We start from the raw sequence: 24,553 nt of genomic DNA, 5'->3' as shown, positions 1-24,553 counted from the left end.
AAATAAAATAAAAAAAATCAGCCCCCGACGGCAGTTACACTGAGCGACACGAATTTGGTGGACAGTTCTATCGTAACGGGACGGACGGACAAGCCTCAAAGAACCATGCCCGGAACTGAACGGGAAGTCGGCCATTTTGGTTTGAAGCGGACAAAATTCCAGGGTTCCTACTTTGATTGGCAACTACCAGGAAATCTGCCCCCGATCAGAAGCGCGTATCCCCGCCAGGCGGGCAACCCTAAACTGCCAAACTTTTTTTTTTCGCTCATGCCGTCGAATGCGGGCGGAGCCCGGCGTCAAAGTTTGCCGATCACGTTCGAGGATCGGCCGGCGGCGGGACGCGGCTTCAATGTTGTTTGGAGCGATTCCAGATCGCGATAGCAAAATCAACACCTTTGTTCTATTCATGTAACATCCTTGCAAAGGCGCTTCTGACAACAAAGACATTTTGCATGAAATCCCATTCAAAAGGCTCCCCAAAAAAATCTGTCATGTTTCGTTGCCTCTCACGAGCGTCTGCGTCTCGTTATCGCCGGCACGAAGACCCGCTGCCCACAAAGGCGTTAAGAATGCGCGCGGACCGTGTTTTGCGGTGATGAAAGTCAGGTTTTAAACACTCGCGCTGCTGCTGGAGACCTCCGATGGCCGACACAAAGGGGCCGCTGTGCGCGCTTGCGTGCGTGCGTGCGCGCAAGCACTTTTGGGCCACGACGACCGCGCGCAGCTGCCGGCTTTGGGTAATGACAGAGGCGCGTACGCATGAAGCTACATCCTCAGATACACACAAGTATATATTTGAGGTCTTCCGGGAGCAGCCCGCATGATCTCAGCTTGCTCGGCCGCTGGAAGGAAAATTGGGCTTATTTATTCACTTCGACAGCCACATCTGTTAGGATTCGGAGTCGAAAAGTGTTTTTCGAAAAGTCACTTTTGTTCCACGGGATAAAAAGGGCAGGCTACGCACTCAGCTGTTCGACTTCGGGCACCTATAGAAGATTTGGTTTTTAATTTGGCTTCTATTTATTATATATCATCATTTTTTTGGTCCACAAATAACGATACGTTTTTAAGTTGGATCAGTCGGGATGATGTCGTCATCATCAAATATCCGCACCCAAAATTAAACAGGATTCTTTTATTTTACATGAAATGAAAACAAATAATCATTTCAAATATGGAATGTCTATTAGAATTTTACTATAATGTTAAAAAAAAAACGATATATATATATATATATACACACCTAGTTTAAAACATTTACATTTAAAAATATTTAAAAGTGAATACAAGAACTATCAATGTGAATATAAGTATAAGAACATTATTCTATTAATAAAAATTCTAAACTAAACTAAATCCATGAAAAACTGTAGATGGGAAGTTGCATATAAAACAAACAAACAAACAAACAAACAACTTGTGCTGATATAAGACAACTGGCAGCTTGGTGGCGCTAACTCCAAAGAGCTCCGTTTTCATTGCTGGCAGGCAGACATTTTGTGTGTGTTTTCGGTTTTTGTCCTTTTTTTCCCCGATCTTTTGTCTCTCACCTGTGTGGTGGTCGGCTGCGGCGGGCGTGCGCTTCTCGCCGTGGGCGCTGCCACGGGAACCCGCGGCCCGACGGGGAACCCGGTCTTGAGGGTGGCGGCCGGGGTGGCGGCGGGCGAGGCGGTCGCGGTCGCGGTGGAGGCGTCCTCCCTCGTGGTGGCGCCGGCGTCCGAACCCGGGTAGAGCGCCGTGGGCTCAGGCGACAGGTACACGTCCTCTTCTTCTTCTTCAGCAGGCGTCGCTGTTGTCACGACGGCGACGGGGGCTGAGGATTTGGGGGCGGCGGTGGTTCGGGCGGCGGCGGCGGCGGCCCGTAAGCGCTCCAGCTCGCGCTCCCTCTCCCGCTCTCGTTGCCGTTCTCGTTCGCGCTCCTGTTCTCTCTCTCGCTCACGCTCCTGTTGGCGCTCCATCTCTCGGACCCGCTCGCGCTCCCGTTCCCGTTCCCGCTCCCGTTCCCGTTCCCGCTCGCGCTCCAGCAGCTTCTCCTTCTCCGACTCCGATTCCCAGAATGCGCCGCTCTCGCCGTCCGTTTCCGTGGGTAGGAGAGTGCCGGCGGGCACGGCGGAGGTGGCGACGGCGGCGGCGGCGGTGGCGGAACCGGCGGGGTCCGGGTCGGCGGAGGGCTCGGCCGCGGGCGCGGCGGACGGGGCGGGGCCGGTGGCCTGCGTGGTGGACAGCGGGACGGGATCCTCCGTGGCGAAGGACACGGACGCCGACGTCGGCCTCACGCTGATGTCGGGAACTGAAAAGAGAGAGCGAGCGTGATATTTCAAGGGAACATTATCGAAACGGTGAACGAGACATTCGTACAAAACTTTATTGACGACAGGTAGAGCGGGACATTGCAATCAAACTGGCGAATGGCGAAGAGGGCCGTGACGACGCAACCGTAGGGACCTTTGATCCCTACGATGTTTCAAACTTGATTGATGAGGAGTAGAGCGCAAAATTTGAAAGAGCGCGATATTTGAAAGTAACTTTATCGAGAAGGACAGCATGACATTCGACCGTAACTTTATTGAAAAGGCAGTGTTTTGTTCATTTTTTACTACGTAGTTTCTTTCCCTCGTTTATACCAGTACAATAAGTGAGGAGAGACTAAGTAAACACGCATGCTGACGTTATCGTAGTCTGTCCAGCGCTTGGTTCGAATCCACTCCGGCTGTCGGCGCGATGGCCGAGGCGTGACGTCAAAGTGCGGCAGAGCGACGCGCCGGAGTGCGGCGGCAAAGAGGCTTGTGAGTATTAAACAAGTGCGGAGAGGAGATTAATTTTGGCCGCGCACCTTTCATTCCGTTTGAGCGGCGGTTGAAAGAGGAGCAAATTGAACGTGTGCTCACAAAGGCACGCGGACAGGAGAGGATATTACAAAATGGACTCCGACAATGGAGCCCCTGTCAAAAAGCAAGACGAGCCTCCGCCGCCGGCGGACTGATCCGTATCATCGCCGGCGGAGTTAAAGCAATTTTCCAGGCCGCTGTTTCCGCCGTCGCCAACGCTCTCGTTACCTCCACCGAGGGTGTTTCTGTTTTTAGTTGAGTGCGTTTCCATTTGTTGGACTCCGAACATTACGCAAAAACTACTAAGCCGATTACGTGGAGGCATCGTGTATGGACCTTTTATTCATCATTGTGGAAACTCAAATTTCAAAGAAAGCAGAAATCTTCAGCCAGGACGTCAACAGCGAGAGTGCAAAACCTCTTCCAAGGCTTTGTTCAACTTTGCCACATGACACTGAGCGTGTCAAAGGTCATTTCCAAGGGCGTCGTTTACATGGCAAACTCGATCGAACCTGGATGAAAAAAATATGACGTTTTGTTTTTTTTCGGGTTGTTTTGATAAATTTGGATTATTTCGAACGTTGACGTCATTTGAAAATGTATTATTACAGAAACCGAATTTCTTACAAAAAGAATTTAGCGAGTTTGCTTCGCACTTCAGCGCCACCCGCAGGACCGGAGCACAACACCAGCGACCGCAACTTATGTCTGAATATAACATTGTTCGTTTTACCGCTTGTTATGTACTTATTACCATTTCAACGTATGCTTGCGGGCGCACTTTTTCCGACAGTTTGTGACTTGTCGACTTGTGTCGTTTCTTTCATGTCTTCACACAGCAAATCAACGCGAGTCGACAAACGCCTCAGCTGGCGGTAGCCACGTCGTGAACTAAATTCATTTTTTAAACTCCGGATTCATCGAATATTTTGCATGCCTCAAAATAGAACTAGCTACTTTCTGGTTCGTCGATAGCGAGCGTCCTATGCTCAGAACATCAGGCCCAATTACAGCAATGCGCTTTAGACGAAGCGGCTAATTCCTACGCACGCCAGACAAATGCCAACGTGCACTGCGCCAGGTAGGTGCGTGATGGTCTAATCTGTGTGGACTTTAATCTGATTAGCTCCAATAAGATCTGGGGAGGGTGGTCGAGTTTGCCAGGGTGCGTCCGTGTTTGCCGTAATTGTGCATCGAAAGCGCTCTGCGTGGCGCGTCCGGGCGGGGGTGCGTTCCGATGCCGTTGCCGGGGACGGGCGGGCGGGCGGTTAGCGCGGGTCTCGACGGGTTAGCAGACTGAAAGGCAGAAGCTGGAAACACACACACACACACACACACACACACTTACATCCAGAGCCGGATCCCGAGTAGAGGTCCTCATCGTCATAGAAGTCGTCGGCCGTGGAGCCTTCGTCATCGACGGGCGACCACGTCTGTCCCTGCGAGCGAGGAAGGCAGAACATTCGATCGCATGTTCCTGGCTCCACTTACACAACCGAAGGCGTTCGACGGGGAGCGAGACGGCGGCCGGTGGACATCCGGCTCTCCGGGGAAACTCGCCTTTTCAAACCGTCCGACGGCGGGACCCCAAAGTCGCAGGCAGCCGCGGCGCGGCCGCTAAACTTTCAACTCAAATGCTCGTTTTCCGCATCTTTCTTGAAATCAAATCGGGGACGAGTACAAAGAAAAAGCGCCCGCAGAAAACCGTCGTCGAAGGATCTCACGAGATGACCGCAGGGCAGGCCGAGGTCGCGCTAATAGCTAACCGTTTGCGAATAAACACGACAATGAGCCAAATATTTGCATGCCTCCAAATGTGCACAAATGTGGCCTTGTTTGGCCAGCATCAAAAGGTTGACTTGAGTTTTGGTTTACTGCCACAGACCAGACCAAGAGCTGTATTTTCATAAAGTACGTCTTTCAACAGGTTGGCACGGGAGAGGGTCTCGCCCAGTTTTTTGTCTGTGAAATTCAGGTTCGTAAACCACTACAATGACTAACAGATCACTGTAGGTGGCAGCGTTGCGTCACTTTGGATTTGAGTAGAAGATAAAGATTAGGCGGCGAACGTGTGGCCAACGAAAGCCCTTTCTCGGTCTTGTTTTTGTTGTTTTATAGCTCGAGGTGTCACAAAAGCAAAAACAAATGTCAGCGTCGAAGTCACTCATCTGCGAGGCATTTTCACCCAAAACCGCTTTTGGGTCAGAAACTGGTGTTGTGGGTGAAACCAACCCACGTTCTACCGGAGATTACGAAGGAATGGAAAAAGCTATGAACAAACTTTTTCTGGTCAAAGAAGAGCTGTCGCATTGTTGGGGTAGGGTTGGTGCTTATATTGTCACAAAACAATATTCTGCGGGTCAGTCAAAATGCTCTAAAAATCTGCTTTGAAAATGGCTGGCAGTGAATGAGTTACAAATTAGGCTCTAGTTGCGATTGAGGTTTTTTTCCAAAGATTTTAAATTCACTGAAAGAAGTTTTGGGAATGCCTGCCTCATGACTTACAGAAGATTATGTCATTCATTTTAAGATAGGAAGAATTCATTAAAAGATTTGGCCGTTTTTAATGACTTACGCAACCCGCGGATGAGTTAAAAAGTTTTGGTTGTGACCATGCGCTGCACTGTTGTCACTTATAACGGCCTATTTATACATCAACTTCCCTGGTAGCTTTTCCCGCTAATTAGCTGGAAAAGTGCAAAACACAAAACAGGCTCCGCTTTTTGCCGGAGGTGCCGGAAAACTCAAGCGTATGTGACCGAAGTGCACTTTTTATCTCCCCGGCAAATCGAAATCTCTCTCTTCCTGAGGGGTTTGGGGGGGTCACCCCAGCTAGCGTGCGTGATGCTAATTGTGCAAACGTGAAAATGTACAAGGAGCTCCTCCCTCCCCGCCCCCGCCCGCCCGCCGATTGCAGACGCAGGAAACTCGATGCCTTTAAAAGCCAATAAAGTCATAATGGAAGCTGGAAACCCGAGCGGCTTTGCACTTCATCGCGTCAGCGAGCGGCGGGCGGGCGGACGGACGGACGGACCTTATTGGGAAGAAGTGCGCTCATCGTGCGTGTGTCTGTGTGTGTGTGTGCGTGTGTGTATAGAGAGCCTTAGACATGACAGAGAAAAGAAATCGAATTGGGGACTGTTGCGAACATTTGCGGATCATTAACAACCATTATAATTGCACTGAAGAAATTAACAAATAATTTGGGGAGGGTCACCCCCACCCCCAAAAAAATATTTTAAAAAAATGCAATTGTAACAAAAATTGAAAAAAGCAATTGAAACTTTAAAACAAACAACATCTGAATAAGTGAATTTGCGGGTGTCCACTTTTTAGATATAATGTGCGAAAAGAATACTAATATGTATTCATATATTAAACATAATTTAAAAAAAAGAATCTAAAGAAATAAACTGGTTTTATAAAGTGGAATTACTAGGTGTCACAAGTAATCGATTAAACTATAACAATCGATTATCAAATTAATCGACAACTACTTTGATAATCCAGTCATCGATTTTAATTTCATTTAAAATTGTCCAAATGCTCAAAATGTCAGCCTCTCAAAAGTAAATATTCATAATTATATGATTGCAATAATAAAGTGGACTGTTTATCTTTGTTTCTAATCAAAATAAGACATTTGCAAATTTCTGATTTTACTTTGGAAAACAACGCTCAACATTTTCTGACAGAATGATGACCAAAGCAGCAAATGAATCCTAATCAATTTACGTTTGTGCATTTTTTTTGTACTGTCAATTTGAAATCATTTACTGTTATTGAAGAAAGGGATGGAAATCTCAAGTTTGCGCTCCCAAGTCAAAGCAAAACAAATTGGGGGGAAACATCATCCGAACGACGCCTCGTACCTCGAACAACTCGGGTCACTCGTATCTCGAAGCGCAAACTGCTTTTCGTGCGCATGTTCTACCGACTTCGTGGCCACAAATGAGAATTTTGTGCATCTTCTATTTCTATTGTGGCTACAATTACATTTGTTTTCCTCGCGTCGTATATACGGGTGTGCGCGCGCATGTGTGTGCGTGTGTGTGTGTGTGTGTGAGAGAATGAAAGTCCTGCAAAAACAAGTCCCAACATTTTGTGTGTATGCAGTCCGAGGATTTTACAATGAAGGCCGTTGCTATGGGTAACCTTTGCCTTTCACAGAGAATCCATCTTTTTTTGGGGGGGGGGTGAGATGTAATCACACACGCATACTAACAAGACCCCCACACATACATCGGAGGCAAAAGCTGTTGCATAACATCAAAACAACCTAAAAATCAGCTTGACACCCCCCTGCCCCCTCCCATAAAGTGCCCCCCCCCCCCCCCCATACTCGCCCCACTTTCCTTTCATCTTCCTTATCGAGACTCAGGGTGGCTTTCAAAACACTCTCTTAAATAAACCCGACCGAGCGGCCCCTCCCCCCATGACCAGACGGGTCCAGAAGTCACCCCTGGGGGGGGGGGCCTCGTTTTAATATACACACACACACATCTAAATCCAGGCCATACGGCGGCTGCGAGTCTCCCCCCGTCTATTTTCAGAGTTGGATGCAGACTGTGTTTAAATGTGTGCATGCACCCCCCGCCCCTTTACACACACACACACACACACACACACTCAAAAGTACGATGTCATCACACTGTGTCCCAGCGTGTTCAATTTATGAGCTGATATTGTGGTGTAAATTCACAGTGTGCTGGAGAGCAATGCGTCACTGCATCTAATTAAAGTGCGTGCGCGCGCGCGTGTGTGTGTGTTGCAGCGGCTATAATGACAGCGTTAGATTGTGGTGTGCGTGCACGCGTGCGCGCGCGTGTGTCAGCAGGGCTATTTGCGCGTTTTCTTTTTCCAATGCGATCCGAGCGGGACCAACCAGCGCCGCATTTTGGCGAGCTATAAACAGCCCCGCGCCGCATAGCTAACCGACCGCAACGAGACGCCACCGGCTCTCCCGCGCCGCACCGATAAAACCCAAAGAGGTGGGGCGCTAGCACTGGTGCGAGGGGGGAGGGGCTCAGAATCATCTGCGCTGCCCTCGATTTCCTCGCAAAAAAAGACGACAACCCGGCCAGCCTGCTTCCTGGCAAGCCGCGCGGTCGGAGAGGCCGCAGTTTCCCCTCAGAATCGTTGGAAATAACTCGATTCGCTCACTGGACAATTCATTAGGCACGCCGCAAATTCCTAGACGTGCGATGTCTCGCGTATGCATGATTGGGCGGTTAGGAGCCATGCATTATTTATTCCCACGCAAAGTGTTGAAAATGTTACTTAGAAACCAGATTTTGGATCGCCGCCAAATGTCGATGGGCTAATCCTCGGCGTGTGTGAACTGAGACACACCGATTGTTACGTTGGATCCTTTTAAACTGTTTGTTGAACGACCAATTTGGCTCCCGTCGACAACTGAACCAAACAACCGACTGCGCCCCTCCTGCCAATTTCACCCGTTGCACTAGTTCACCAAATAACCGGTCGCAGCACCGAACCGAGGCAAAATGTTCGCAATCAAGTTTGACGAATGACCGACCGTGCGACCGCTTCGCCAAGTACGCCGAGAAATTCATCTGGGCGAGTTCGCCAAACGACCGCTCGAACCCGCTTTCCTATCCATCGGTTCGCCGAATAACCGATTTCCCGTCAGTTAACGAGTTCGCCGAACGGCCAATCGCGTACCTCTATCGCCAAGTTCCCCGAACAACCAATCACGACCCCGCTCCTGTCGACGTCGGCGGCGCCATCGCGCAACCTCATCCGCAAGTTATGACAGCGCACCCGATGAACTTCAACCCCGCCCAAGAACAGAAACATATTTTTCGCGACAGTACGGTTGGCCGAGTCGCGTGCCAACACGCGACACAAAACAGCGCAAATGGCTTTGGTTCACGCTCGGGGGCGGTCTGCCCTCACCTCCGTTTTGCGGCGCGGCACAGGTGCGCCCTCTGAGGCGGCGGCAATGCGATCTGGAGCGGCACAACCTCGCCGCCGCCGTCACGTGACCTCTCTTTTTGCACAAACCGTTTTACACGTCAGCGCCGTCGTTCTGCGAAACGGCAGGCATCCGACTCGTGACTCAATTGCTTTGAGTTGCGAGCGGAAAAAAACAGCAAAGCCGCCGAGGCTGCGTGACAATTACCCGTGTTTATGTGCGTTACACAACAACGGAAGGTAGCGCTTATCCACCATTATATACAATGGAAGAAGATCTACGCGAAAGCCCATTTGTGTCGTCGATGGCTTCTGTTTGACTTCGAACACGTTCCTCGGCGACCCGAGAGGCCGCCGCCGGCCGCTCACGCAAAGCCGGGCCGGCGCGCACGCGCGCATTCGCAGACCGCAACGCAGAAATCGTTAATTGGCCTTTTTAACGTGGGAGATGTTATCCAAGCGTTCTCCGCCTCATCTCTCAAACCGCGGGGGTCGCATTTGAATAGCGTCACCGTCCGTCTGCGACGGGCCTTCCTTATTGCTAAATGGAGGGGACGGGGTGGGCGCGGGTAAATACAATTAAGGACGCAGCGGGGGCGTCCGTCGGCGTGCCTTTTTCACATCCGTACGTCGTTCTGCGGCTTTAACGGCTCACGAAGGGAACGGCCGGCGGCATCAGAGCGGGACTCGTTTGCATCCGAAGATGCGAATGGCGCGTGGTGACTATCAGGGCGAAAGGGTCGATTGTCATTCGAAGCCGACGGAGGAGCGGAGCCCGTACTCGGCCTAACGGGCCGCTCGCATTTTCATGACATAAGATGTGACGGCGTCGCGTGCGGTACAGTTTCGGGTTTTGATGGAGAGTCGTCAGAATTCGCTGCCCCGCGTGCAACCGCGAAAACTGAAATCCCTCGCAATTTAGCGTTGGCAGACTTTGTAGTTTACGTGATTTGAATTTGGTAGCAGTTGGAAATAATTTGTCGGAGAAGTCAGTCTTTGAAGGACTCCTTCAAAGCAATTTTCTAAATTGACCCTACAACATGGCAGACTTCCTGTGTCTTTTGAAGCATGCCTTCTTGAGACTTTTTGTGGGTCTACGCATGAAAGACATGCCAACCTAATTTCAAGACGTTAAGTAAAACTGGCTTCAGGGACTGAATGAAAAAAAATAAATAAATCATTCAAAAGAAATGGAGATGACGCTAGCGAGCCCAAGGGGTTGCTTAGAGCTCAAATGCTGGACTTCCTGTGTCTTTTGAAGCATGGGGTTCTTGAGACTTTTTGGAGGGTCTCCACATGATAGATTTCATGTCGCTAAGTGAAAGTGCCTTGAGGCGCTGAATCTTTATTAAATCCCAAGAGGTGTTCTCTAACCGACTTTGGGGACGCCCCAAACACGGCCAAACCTTTTGCGGAGGAATGGGGAAATCCCTCAGTTCGTCGATTTATTCGGCACGAGAACAGTGCCGAAATATGATGACCCCGAACCGGGTAATGAAAAGTTCACATGGAGTTGAGGTGGCTCATTTCTAATATGGCCGCCCCCGCCTCGTAAAGAGCTCGCCCGTTCGCGCCGACTGCTGCGTCGGCTCTTCTGCACAAAACACACGGAATTGCCAGAGTAGTGGCGGGTGGGCCGGGCCGCCCCCCCCCCCCCCCGAGAAAATAAACGCCGCCTGTTTATTGCCAGTAGCGCGCCCATCTCCCCTGCTTTTCCGCAGTAAATCCCCGAGCCAATCAGCAGTGACCTCCACTCTGCCTCCATCTTTGGCTTCTTTTACGCTCCGTCTCACGGCTCGCTAACTGGCGGGGCGATCTGGACGCCGGCCTGCCTGAGCGCTCGCACACTTCCATTCGGGCGGGGTAGAGTGCGTGTGTGTGCGTGTGTGCGCGCGAGTTGGTTAGCAGGCGATGGCCTCGTTAAGACACCTGCCACCTTCAGCGGCGATTCGCACAGATAGCCTCGCCGCACTGCTCGCACACACTAGCAGCAACATCTCACATTGACACGAGACGTTCAGGGAACCTCAAATTCCGACGGTACGCCAACGGTGAGGAAAAATATTGCAGTGCCACGATATTGCAATTACAGCTCTAAAATGTATCGTTTTGAAATGATTGGGTAAATGACTTTTGCGCCATTGCACTCGCTCCATAGGCAGATGAGTACACGTTTTCTAAATCAAATCAAAATGTAGTGCAACAGAATACTTATTTGTCTGAAAATGTGGAGATACTTCTCCGCTTTGTGAGGGTAACAAACTGATGTTAGCCACGCTAGTTAGCCAGCTATCTGCCTAGCTTGCGGGTCTGTCGTATTCATTCCAGCCACCGTAGGCCGGCTAACTCTCGCGGCTGCTTGCAAACGTTCCTTTCGAGACAGCGTTACAGAAATATGTGAACGTTCGTTACCTTGAATTGGTCGAAGAATGACGGGCGGCGCTCTCGCAAACGTGACATCGCGTCGGAAGCGTCGCCTCCCACCGCAGCCGCTCTTTCGAAAACCGCGATATACTGCACCTCGAAAGCGGCCCACGTCCGGTTGCGGGGGGAGGATAGCGGTTAGCCTCAAGTTGAATTTGTAATCATTCGGTTTCATTTGCTTCTATGCTGGTCCGTCTGAATATGTCGCGGTGTGAAATCGGTTCGTGACGTAAATCAAGTCGGGGACCGTGCTGAAAACACATCGACGACGTCATCGATTGATCGACTCACGACTCGACTTTCAACTCGCGATAGTCGACTGCGAAACATCGTCTCTACTTTCCGACCCGATACCTAGCTGCAGACAAATACGGCAAAAGGTTTCTCTACTGACAATATCTTCCTCCCTTTCTGGCCATTTCTACTTCTAACTTGCTACCGACTTTCTTATCCCTAACTAGCCATCGACGGGTATGCCTATGCCTCCCAGCCAAGCGAGTATATCTTGTCCCCGCGGGTTCTGTTAGGTTGTTGCAGACACGGAAATGATCCTCGAAGTCTGTCTGGCGAGTGGAGCCCATTAAGCGGCACAAGTGCAAGAGTTGCACTTTCGCGGCTCCCCAAAATTGATATTCACTACTCGCGGTCCAAACTCCGAGCGCTTCGCCATGAAGAACATATGACGGAACTTGAAGTCGCTGGCAGCGGGGGTTCGCAAGTGTGAGTTTGGCCGCTGTGCAGTTTTATCCTCATTAGCACTTTAAAAAATGCTTCCCGGGGTCCCGAGTGGAATGAGGGGGGGGGAAAAAAAAAATATATATATATATATATATATATATATATATAGCATTTAGATATTTATCTGGCAGTACAAGGGGAGGAAGCGTTAATGCTCAAGACTAATGGGTTGTGTGTTTGTTTTCCGCTCTTCACGCTCGAGTGTTCGTAAACAAGCTCGTGCGCGAGAGCCAGAAAATGAACGCAGCGCGTTTCCTGTCAATCAAAGTCACGCTTGGCGGGGTTGCAAAGTTATCCGCAATCGGAACGGGCAGAGCGGCGAGCAGGTGCACACGGGACGGGCGGAGAAAAACAGAAATCGCGTTTGCGGACAAACTGTTTTTTTCAAATTCGTCCGCCTCACACTTCTGAGGTTCTCGGCTGGTTAGCGTTCGCGGCTAGCCCGACATGTAGCCTGTGAAGCGTATACATGTATGGTTTTCCCCCCAGGTGCGTTTATAGCGTTGCGCCCGAATTACACGCGATCATTTGCACGCGGGGGCGCCGTGTTTGACGTTTTCCCTCAGCGAAGGTCGGAGCCATAGAGGAATCTTCCCGCCGAAGGGAAAAGCCACGTGCGCGTGGGCGTTAGCGGGATAAGCTACGTGCGGTCACCTCCAAAATGACTTCATCCTTTAATCATCGTCATTATCATCGTTAGCCTCAGACTAGCGTCAACTTTACTAACGCGTCTTATCTTCCAGCAGTTCATTAAAATGCTCGTTAAGCGACTCACGCTGACGCTAAACTTCAAGGGACGACTCGTTTAACTTCCAAACGTTCAAATTGAAAACGCGCCTCGGCTGCTCGCTGCCCTGTCAGCTTTGATCTGTATTTCAAACGCGGGACTCAAAATGAGATGTTCAGAAATTGACTATATTCTTATATATCGAGCCTTGCCACGACGTACTCTACAAAGATGGCGGCTGCCGCACACTCCGCAAAAAAACGCTCCACAAAAATGGCAGCGTGACAATTTTTTGGGGGTCCTTGCGTTTACGGCACAAAATGCAATCAGCTGTTCAGCCCCGAAGCACGTTAGCATGTTAGCTCGTAGCATGTTTGACTGAGCAGCTGCATAATGAAGTTGGCGGGGTGTCTCGGGGTGGGTCACATGACTGTCTAGTGACACATCAGTTGGCTCGGGAGCTCGTAATGGAATGGAGCTGCGAGATCACCACACACACACACACACACACACACACACGCACGCACACGAACACATGCACTCTCACACACGCACACTCGGCAATTCACAGATCCGCTCGTGCTTTGGCCCGAGATTGAGGTATGATCGTAGGGGGGGGGGTCAGTGCGGAAATTGATAGATGTTCGTGGCAGCCAGATGTTACACTAATCTGACAATCCAAAGGGATTAATCGCACACACAAACACACAAACACACACACACACACACACACACACAGTGTCATCACATCAGAGGACATTCCAGTAATATTGTAAAAACCGTTCAAACCTCACACTGCAAATGTCCCCAATTCGCTCACGGATGCGCCAGCACCGCTCTCCTTTCGATCGAATACGAGGACATTGCGGTACCGGTACTCGCAGTCGGCGACTTTCGATGCTTGCAAATTCCAAACGGCCCGACTGTATACAGTCTATACGGCAGGACGGGAAAGGCGATCGGGTGTTGCAGTATCGGCGTCTGATATAAGAACAAACGCGCGCACACACGCACACACACACACCGCTCGCCTCCCTGCATGGAATCGTCTTCCATTATGGATGACCTCCTGAAACGTGCATCTCCATGTCCACAAAACTGAACCCACCACCTGTGTGCGCGTGTCCAGTAATCGCCCCGTTTATCGCGAGGGTTTGGTTCCAGACCGCCTCACGCAATAGGTGAAATCTACGAAGTAGCCACCACATATTTTTGTGCTCATTTATACATATTTCAAAGCGGTATGAACCTCCCCACACTCCCATTAACCTCGCTCATACTTATACTTATAAACTCTCTTCAGTCTTTAAAAAACATTTTAAACTCGGTAATGCAAACTTTATTCCCTGTATTGCGTGTTTTAACGAATTTGTCCTTTTCACCATTTGAATGCTTTAGGCTCGGAAGCGATTTTACCACACACAAAAATGATAGCGTCGACTCAAAATCTGGCGATATGGCCAATGACACGCGGTATATGGAAAAAAATCCGCAATAGGTGAACCGCGGTACAGCGGGAGAACACTGCAGACCGACAAGCAAATTTGGGAGATTTGCAGACGACAATCGAGCTGTGTGTGCGTCTAACGCGTTTGCGTAGCCAGAAAGGCTTTGAGATTCCGACACGACTGCCGCTCCCACACTACATAATGCGCTGTTGTGTTGCGCTCGTGAGTGTGGGTGTCTATCGGGGAGTGCGACCGTGCGTGTGCTTGCGCGTGTATTGATGTGTGATTGTGCAAAAATGCTGCCGTTCGCGCTGCGTGCTCATCAGCTTGTGGGTCAATGGCGAAGCCGAATGCAGATTTGTGTGTTATTTCGCGCGCGTCGGCTCTGTGGTGTCGTTCCTGCCGGGACCGGCGGGAGGGCGTGACCGCCCGTGGCCGCAACTTTTCTGCCGTTTCTAAGGAACTTTACAAAGGGGCCTCAGAAATGCGTGCGCTCCCCCTGCGGAGCCTTCACGCCTTTGTGTTGGAGGGGCGGGGGGGCGGGGGGGGCGGCGGAGGCGCTACCGACGAACGTAATCAATGCTTCCACCAAAGAACGAAATTGAAAATGCGAAGGAGGAAGCCGAATGGCGTCGAGTCCGCTTGCGAGTCGCAAGGCGCCGTGCGCTCGCGCTGCTGTAATTACAGATTGCGTAATTAGGCTGACGACTGTCATGCGGCTTTGCGGAAAGAAGGCGCCGGAGACACAAAAAAAAAGAGAGGAAGGGGGGATGAAGACCAAGACCGGAAAGACAACGGAAAAATAAAGACGAGGATGCCGACGCCGGAGTTGCAGAAGACAAGACAGGGACGAGGACAAGAAGGAAGAAGAAAAGGACGACGAAAATGAAAACAAAAGCTAAAGAAGACAAAAAAAGAAAGACAAGACCAAAAAGAAGACAGCAAAATAAAGAGAAGAAAAAGTCAAGTAAAACAAGGCCAACGATGAACAAAACAAAGAAGACAAGGATGTCGATCGTGAAGATGCAGAAGAAGACGAGAGGAAGGCAAGCGCAGAGATGAAGACGCGGAAAAGGAGACAAGGAGAAAAGAACGCAGAAGATTAAGACATTAAAAGAAACCAAAAGACAAAGATGAAGAAGAAGAAGAAGAAGACGAGAACAAAAACAAGACGTTCAGACAAAGTGGGAAAATGTGTGTGTGTGTGTGTGTCACGCGTGCCTCCTGAACAACACAGGTGGCAAACAAATTGCTCCTCCAGGGCACAATGAAGAGCAGATGACCTCACCACGGTTCCTGGGCTCGCTCCCATTGGCTGACGAGCCTCGCGGGCCCCGCTGCCCTCCCGCGTTCTCGCGCAGCTCCGCCCGGCGACAGGAAAAGGCTTGCAAAGATCTCAACCGATCGCAAAGGAGGTGCAATAAACGAGACTCGCTGCCAAGGAAGATAACTAGCGAACTAGCATGGCTAACAGCAGTTCGACAGATTCAAAGCTAACGTTAATATATCACGATCGCACCGTCTTGAAATGAACTTTTGCAAACACTTACGAGAGTCAGTGTGTCAATAATCGGTGAAAATAATCGTCAGCAGATAATTAGCCAACCTGACTAGCACGGCCAACATCAGGTTGTCTCGGCTCTGACGTTACTTTTCAAAGCCGAGAAGCAGCGACTTCTGATTTCCTGAGAAATCGGGAATTTGTATGTAGTACAACATGACATCGTGATTGTATCGAGTTAACCTCACTTATGTACAACTGCACGTGAAAAACGTTGTTACTTAGCGCGCTATTTGACACCATCAGAATCTGATGCCGACCTTGGACGGTTTCTGACGAGCCTTCCGAAGAAGGAGAAGATGAAGAAGCAGAAGAGGAAAAAGAGAAGGCCAAGTTCAAGAAGACAACGATGAAGACAAGAAGAAGACAAAAAACAAAGAAGCAGAAGAACACAAAGACGACGACAAGAACAACCACAATGCGCAATGTCACCTTTGCACGCGTTCAAATCGCTCGCCCGCATTTCCATTCGGCGGCCCGACCTCCTCGTCTCCCGCGGCCTCGCTCCGCGATTGCGTCTGACCTCAATCCCCGCCCATTCTCTTCAAATCCATCTCCGCCTCGGGTCTAATCGCCCGGCTCGCACCTTGAGCCGCCGCCGTGACGGCTAATCGCTTCCGCGGGAGCCCGGGCGACCGAATCAATCACCGAACTGGCTTTGACGCCCGCACCCCCGAAAACGTCCTTCCTACTGGGGAGATTGTCGCCAAATCAGGACTGCGCCATCGATCCGTAGACGAGTTGTGGCGTTTTGCGATGTTGCGCTAAGCTAACAGCGCAACGCACACTCGCAGACACACACTCTTAGACGCACTCTCATCTACACACAGAAAGACTCGCAGACACACACTCTTAGACGCACTCTCATCTACACACAGAAAGTTATTCGCACTCGCACGCACTCACACTAACTGGCATACAGTCACTCTCATACGCTCACACACATTCACTCTCACACAAACTCTGTCACTCACAACGCACTCAGTGGCACACGCGTGCACAGTCGCTCTGACCTACACACTTCCACTCTCTCGCGACACACACACAGAGTCAAACAGCTTCACTTTCTTGCAGTCACACGCTCTCCCTCTCACACATACAAAGACGTTCGCACGCGCTCGTTCACTCTCACACGACAGATGCTCGACATCAGTCAGCCATTGCGGGCCGCGTCTCTGCGGGCGTCAGATTACAGATAATCCACGACCGTTGCGATCAAACGTTGGAGAATGAATCACCTGCCGCTGCTTTTCTGCGAGCGTGTTTGCGTGTGTGCGCCCGTTGGGAAGGACGACGCGCCGCAAGCGGCGAGAAACATCGGCCGGCTTGTCGAAAGCGTACGCGGCCGCTCGTTAACTTGCTCACACCGCAGACGTCTTTAAAAAGCCTTTCAAGCGGGAGAGTTCAAAGGTCGAACGCAAGAGACGACCGCGGGCGGCCGCTGCGTCGGTGTCTGCGTTTAATTGGATCGCTGCTCGTCCCTCGTGGCGGACCAATAATGGAGAGGACGAGAGGAACGCGGGAAGCCTGCCGTTACCAACTTCCTGTTTAGGAAAAGACAGCGCGGCGCCAGACATGAACGGATGGAAGGATGGATGGATTGCGGATGAGAGGACCATAGAAAGATACATGGACGTGTACATGCGAACATATGGATGGAGGGAGGAGAGGAAGAGATGATGACAGTGGAGGGCTGGAGGGGTGAAGGGACCCGACAAATGGATGCGGGAAAAGGTTGAGCGTGAAACCGGAGTCAACTTTATTTGCGGAGCGGAGCGACGTCATCGACGGGGGGACGGACGGACGGACGGATCGAGGGAGCAGACGGAGGGATGACGGACGAACGGTCGGACGCTGGGAGGGGATGGATGGATGGACGGACGGACGCACGGTCGGATGCGTCTGACCGAATGGAATTATCGGGATGGACGGTTGGGCGGATGGATGCGAGAAGAGGATGGAAGGATGAAGAGGTGGATGAGGGAGAGCGTGGTTAGGTGACTGACGGTTGGATACGGAACGGATGGACGGATGAAGGAATGGTGGACAGCTACATGCGGGGAGAGGATGAACGGTGGAACGGATGGATGGATGGAAGGGAAAGACGGATGCAGGGGAGACGTTCCCGTGACCTGCTTCACTCCTCCGTCTGCTGAATAATTTAAACACACAAGCAGTCACATGTCTCACACACACACACACACACACACACACACACACCCTTGTCTGTGTGTGCGTTTCCTGCACGTCTGGCAAACAAACACACACATCTGGGTGAAAGCGCCACTGAGGAAGTATACACACTTGACTTCCTGTGTCCGTCCTGTAACCCGTTGACCCAAAAAGAACACACACACGCACACACACACACTTTGTAAACACAACACAAATAAACACAACAAAAATCCCCTCCAACCCTGATAAACACACACACGCGTGCACACGCACGCACGCACGCACTAGAGCTTGTGTACAGAAGAAGCCTTTAGGAGTCCCGCCATGGGCGTCGGAAGCGGGGGTCAATTCATAGATAAGCACCTCCAGCACCATCGGCGGTAATGTTCTTACTCAAAGTCGTGAATTTTGCAAAACAACGCAGACGCAAAGAAGCCTTTATCGCTCTCGCATTGGGGGAAATAAGGTATTTGGTGGCAAAGGTGGGGATCAATTTATCGATAATCATACCAAAGTTTTACGATTGAAAGTCAGCAACACTGCAAAATGCAGTTGTCCAATTCCACACGAGAGACGAACAAAATTCCATTTGGTGTTTGGTGTCAGAAGTGGGACCCAGTCACAGATAACCAGCCCCCGTACTCTGTCGGAATGTCATTACCGAGAGTCACGGATGTTGCAAAGCAAGGAAATTCCGTTGGGTATTTGGTGTCAGAAGCGGGGCCCACTCACTGCACTCTATGTCAGAATGTTATCACGTGAAGTCAGGAATGATGCAATATGAGAGAATTCCATTGGGTATTTGGTGTCAGAAGTGGGATCAATTCACAGATAACCACTAACCGCCATTAGTCAGGAATGTTGTATCCCAAATTCATAAATGCGACCGCACTTCATATCAGGAATTTCACAATCGAGATTTGTTGCGTCGGGGAAGATGGAAAAAGAGAGACGGAGAGCGGGGCGATCCGGAGCGAAGCGAACCGGAGCGCCGGTGCCGTGGCAGAGGTGGTTGTCATGGCGACGGAGAGCAGGTAGCGCCGGCTCGCTCGCGCGGCGTCTCCCGGGAACACGCGGCGCGAGCCTCCCCGCCCCCTCGACTTTCGCCGTCCTCTACCCGAATCCGGCTGCGTTTTTCCGGGTGCGTTTGGGAGAGAGGCGCCATCGCCGCCCCCACGATTGCCGTCCCCTAATCGATTTTTTAACCCTTTTCCATCCTTCCTTCCACTCCCCTCGTTATCTGCCGCTCTCCCTTTTTCCACGCCTCCTCTTTCCTTCCGCTGCCTCCATTTTCATCTCGCCCCATCTCTGGGGAATGTGTGTGTGTGTCTGCGCGCGCGCGTGCGTGCGTGCGTGCGTTTAGTATCTGCGCAAGCGGCATTTCAGCGCCCATTTTGACCCGCCTAAAAGAAAAAAGAAAAAATGTCAATAAAAGAAAGAGCAGATCCAGGGTTCCGCCGTCTCCTCGTCCGACTCACTACGAGCGCTAAAGAGTGACACGCTATCGTCGAGTGTGTGCGTGCGCGAGATATTAAGATAACGTGCGGCTTCGATGTGCGTCGTTTACGTACGAGCGAGCGTGTCCGGACTGGTGGCGGCGAGGTTAACGTGTTTTGTTTTGTTTTGTTGTTCCACGAAAAACATTCCAAGCACACCCAGTGTTGGCAAGGAAAACCATTAAGAGAAAATGGACGCCAGGACCAAGAGCGGGCCGCTTTGGTTATAAAAGTCGCCTCGCGCGGTCGCAGGGTTTCTTTTTTTGTACGTCTATTTTCCGTCCCGCTTTCTCCTTCGGCGGGCGTGCTGGAGCTCATCCCGGCTAGCTTCGGTTTGATTGGAATTCAGGAGGAAAAATATTCACACAAAATGGCCGCCAAGACGATTGGCATTTGGGCACCCTTCACAACGGCGACGCCGGCAATGGAAACTTTGCGTTTTCTGGCTCAAGTTTGTCAGCAATTTTCCGTTTTGTGAGCCTCGCAGCATAATTGCCGGAGTCATTTTGAACATTCTATTACTAAATCAATAAAAAAAAAATAATAATAATACCAATCTGGTAGTTCGAAATTGTATTTCTTTCTCAAAAATGTTTGAATATGACAAAGGCAACTCGTACTAAAAAAATGTCAAGTTTTATATTTTACCTTTACAAGGCGAATCGAAACTTAAGCATTCAAAATTAGCCGAGTGCGGTTGTTAATCGTTTTTTTGGGGATTGGGATTTAAAATGAAACATATTAACACAAACTGCCCGACACCAGGAATTGAAAGTTTGCCTTTTTTAATTGGTCATCTAATTTTTTCCAATTGCAATTTTCTGCCGTGCGAGCCTAAGAGCATAATTGAAGAGCATTTTCAACTTACAGTTACCATAGCATTAAAAAAAATATTGTGTTTGCTAAAAAAACATTTTTTTAAAAAAAAATGATTTTCTGAAAATGTTCAACTAAACTATTTGGCTGACGATTTGTTGTTTGTAAATGTGCTTTTTGGGAGTTTTCCAAGTATTCAAAAATGGTTAAGATTGAACATTTGGTTATCTTTTTTACGAGGCGAGCGCCATCAATGGAAAGTTACCATTTTTGGATGGAGCTTGACGTGTTTTTCCGATGACTACAGATCGCAACATTCTGTAGCAATTCTCTTCTTCCTCCGTCTGAAACTTTTCAGGTTTTTCAAGTCCCGAAATAAGCACCGGCGTTGGCCATTTTGGGACGCCGAAGCTCACCTTTTAGCCTTTGGGGCTCGGTTACGAGTACGGACGCCGGCGGGAGGGTCCGCTGAGGGGTTTTGACTTGGACGTGGCCCGCGAACGCTTTGATGACGAATGGGGATTTCCCTCTGAGAATCCGTGAGAACAAAAAAAGTCTCATGAGACAAAAATGATGCGGGCGTGTGTATTTGTGTGCGTGTGCGGCGAGGGGGGCCGAGGGGGGCGCCTATCTGAAAGCCGTCTTTCTTCACCCACGCCGACCTCGGGCCGTCGGCAGGCCCGGATATGAACTGTGATCTCTTTCATTTCCTCCCTCGGCAGGACGCTGCCCCGCGCCACCCACGCCTTCACACGCACACCTGAAATACCTCCGGACCCCCTCCCTCGGGGTCCGTTCTACCTTTGTGTGTGTGTGTGTGTGAGGCCACTTTGTCCCCCCACTTCCTGCGTCAAACTGCCTCCCGCATTCCACACTCGGCCTTCATCTCGCCTCGCTCGAGCCGCTCGGGATCTCTGCCCCCCCCCCCCCCCCCCCTCACGTTCTCGGCCGCACTGTGGGGGGCTTTGTCTGCCGACTCGGAGGAGGGGGGGGCGGAGTCATTAGGATCTGCGGAGGGAACGCGACGCCTCTGAGGAGCTGCCCGGGACAAGTTGTTGGCGGCGCGAGAGTCCCAACTTTTGGATTTTCTCGACGCGGCCCACACGCCGACAGATGGGCAATCGGGGCTCTCGTGACGCACACACACACACACACACACACACACACACAGGCTATCCTTGGGACACAACAGATGTCTGTGGGAAAATCATGCAAAACACAGCCGCCCGGTCATGATATCACAAGTTGGGATAACAGGAAGTAGCCATAAATACATCACACACACACACACACTCTTTTCATGAGCGTGTTTGCACGTGCAATCCAACGTCCGCACCAGTCTCCTTTTTGCACACTTGATGGCAGATTAGTTCGAGTCCAAGCCAGCGTGCTCTTTGCTACGCTAACCGACTGACCCAGTAATAATCCTGATGTGTGTGCGTGTGCGCGTGTCAAAAGCTTTTAGCGCACCCAATAACGCAAATCCCCTTGCTAATTGATCCCACACGACGGTGCTGTCTGCCGCCGTCGCGTTTGCTAAGTATAGAGCGATAACGCTAATGCTGGTGAAGCTAACCTCAAAGGTCACACGACACTTGAAAGTCGTTCACGTTTTGGGGCGGGGAATACATGAAAGAAAAGTCGCAAAACAAAAGTATGAAGGGTTTTTCTTTAGTAGGAACGCGTCGTCACTTTGTCGTTATTCGTAGTACTTGTGCTGGATGTGAGCCTTTAAGGGGCGCGGCCTCGTGAGCGTCGGCGTCACCTCATGCACGTGTTCTTATTTTGTACTTAATGAACAGTTCAAAGAAAGCGCGTCGTGACCTCGGCTCTCCTTGCCCACTTGCGAGGGCATCAGAGGACCTCGTAACCAATACAAACACATTTGTCAAAGCGGGAGGGGGTCATGCCCGCCCTGACCCCGGAACGGATGCCTCGGCCCCCCCCCCCTTTGGCATGAAATGCAAAGTAAGCGATCGACCTGATCGTAACGACCAAATATGAGCCAACGTGACGTGTCGCCCGCACGCAACTAACCCACTCGCCAAGCAGAACTCCCTCCGAATTTCGCCCTCTTCCGCCCTTTGCCCGCCTTTGTGCCACCGATTGCCCGCTCGGCCGCCTGCTCTTCCGCCCCCGGGCGGTCCCGAGAGCAACGCGGCTCCATCGGCGGCGGAAGACGTGGGCGTGTCGTGACGGTGCCGCCGGTTTTTCCCGGGAGGGGGTGCGGGGGTCCCGATGACATCATCCGTCCACTTCCACGCGAGCAATCAAATGCGCCCACCCCCTTCTGCCGAATTAGGCGAGGCGCCACAAACCGTAATCGAGCTCAATTAGAGACGAGCCACTAATTACTCGCGCGCGTCCGCACGCGCACACGCCTTTCCGTACGGGACACCAAACGGCGAATGCGCGTGCGTGTGAAGAGGAGGTGCCGGCGGGGGTTACCGGGGGCCGAACGGGTCTGATATGTGGGTCGGGTGCAGGGTTTCCTCTTCGGCATCATCGCTGCCGTCTCATTGATGACGCGCGCGCGCGCGCTCGCGGCTAGTTAAGTCGTCAATGTCGACGTGCGCGTGCACACAAAGGATCCAACATGGTGGGCTCGGGCGGCTCGACTTACCGCGGCGACGTGAGCGGCCAGCAGCAGCAGCGAGCCCGGCAGCAGCAGCCTCATGCTCGGTAGCGGGGTGCGCGGCCGCAGCCTCCCGGTTGGGGCGTCCGAGCCGTCCGGGGTCCGAACTTCCAGAGCGCGCCGCGGCCCCCGGGGGGTTTTAAAATCCACGCGCGCGCGCGCACAAAGAGGAGGAAGAAGAAGAAGACGAAGAAGAAGAAGAAGGAGAAGGAGAAGGTCTCCCACCTCCTCGCTAGTTCCAGGCCGCCTCTGTCTCCCTTCGCCCCGGATAGATTTACTGGCTGGTCTCGCCGCCCTCCGGCTGTCTTTCTCTTTCTCTCTCTCTCTCTCTCTCTCTCTCTCTCTCTCTCTCTCTCTCTCTCTCTCTCTCTCCTCCCCCCCTTCGCCGCTCACAAGGCAGCCAGGCAGGATGTTCAGTATGGAGACGCCGCCTGGAACCGCGAGTCTGGCGGGGGAGGGGTAGGGAGGAGCGGGAGGGGCTGCCCCCTGCGGCCCGGGCAGGTACCCGCACATTGGCCCTTCCTTTGCCGTGCACTCGACCCCCGCATATCTGCGATTCGCCATCCGCGGATAGCACCATTCGCATATTTACTTTTTAAAGTTCTGTATTTAAAAAAAAAAACATTATTATTATTATTATTATTTTTATGGGAACCCACCCCCGTTTCAATTATAATATTAGTTTTCATGACAATTATAATGGGCGTCGATTATTGGCAGATCTTTGCTATTTGCGGTCGACCCCACAAATAGCAGAAATAATTGACAGCCAGTATAATTGCCCGGGGGAAAGAAAAACTTTGAGAAAAAAAAAGGGTCAGTTGCACGTGATTAAAATGTGTTCAACTAACATCATTAAGTGCTATTTTCAGTATATTTCTGAGCTTATGACTCCAGTAAGAAAAAAACCCTAAAAACTATAAATATTCACAAACTTTTATTATTATATTATATTTATTATTATAAATTATTTGGATGCACCTGAAATCCTTTTTTCCCGTTCCATGTTTGGGTTCATTAAAGAGGGGCGGGTACGAATGTTCTCATTAAACACACACACACACGGTTGCCCGGTCAGGTGTGTCAAACGCACTATCCGCTACGTCAGATTTCTTATTTGCGGTCGCCTAGCAACGAAGCAGGTGCTCTGGAGCCACATACACTCAGGCGAAGGATGGTTTTTAAAAATAGCACCCACATTGAATTTTAATCCAGTGGATATCGCACTTAACTCGCCGCTGTCCATTATTCATTCCGTCATCCCGCGACTCTGAGGGTAATTCTTATTTCTTTTTATCTTGCTTCCATGACCTCAAGTCGCTTTTTTGATGGGACTCACCTTAAGCACGCCATTGGGAGTTCCAATTGTAGCTCACGTCTAAAGCAAATTGTCCATTCGTTGGAGTGATGTTGGTGGAACAAAGTTTTGGATCAGTCCAGAAACATTTGGTATGTTTCTCAAAGCAAAATACAAAGAAAAACCAACAAACCAAAAAAAGCAATCGTCACCACCAGCTGTCATTTAGCTCAATGTGGAAGTAAGCGTCATCTTTCAGGAAACATTGTCATGCAATTTATACAAGATCTGACAGAAAATGTTTAAACGCATCATTAGCACATTCTCCAATCAAAGGCAGATCTTTCTACACGCGACGAGTCCAAAGCAAGCATCCAAACTGGACTTGCGCGGTTATTTGTCCGATTTTGAAATCAAAAGTGCGGAAATTGTTCATCAGACATTCAAACTGAAGTTCTAGTTGTAAATTAT

The 24,553-nt window shown here is 50.7% G+C and overlaps 1 protein-coding gene across 1 annotated transcript in view; it reads right to left on the bottom strand.

The window, feature by feature from the left end:
* Nucleotides 1-23,184, bottom strand: part of LOC133396039 (syndecan-3-like) — a 28,616-nt gene extending 5,432 nt beyond the window's left edge. Inside the window, exons 1-3 of the mRNA XM_061665451.1 lie at nt 22,774-23,184; nt 4,177-4,267; nt 1,551-2,290 (exon numbers count right to left, since the gene is read on the bottom strand). Of these exons, the coding sequence (XP_061521435.1) occupies nt 1,551-2,290; nt 4,177-4,267; nt 22,774-22,827 (885 nt within the window). The 5' untranslated portion in view covers nt 22,828-23,184. The remainder of the gene's footprint in view (nt 1-1,550; nt 2,291-4,176; nt 4,268-22,773) is intronic.
* Nucleotides 23,185-24,553: the final 1,369 nt, after the last annotated feature.

The sequence above is a fragment of the Phycodurus eques genome, chromosome 20 (genome assembly GCF_024500275.1).
Source record: "Phycodurus eques isolate BA_2022a chromosome 20, UOR_Pequ_1.1, whole genome shotgun sequence".
NCBI lineage: Eukaryota > Metazoa > Chordata > Actinopteri > Syngnathiformes > Syngnathidae > Phycodurus > Phycodurus eques.
This window is presented reverse-complemented; position numbering and strand designations above follow the sequence as displayed.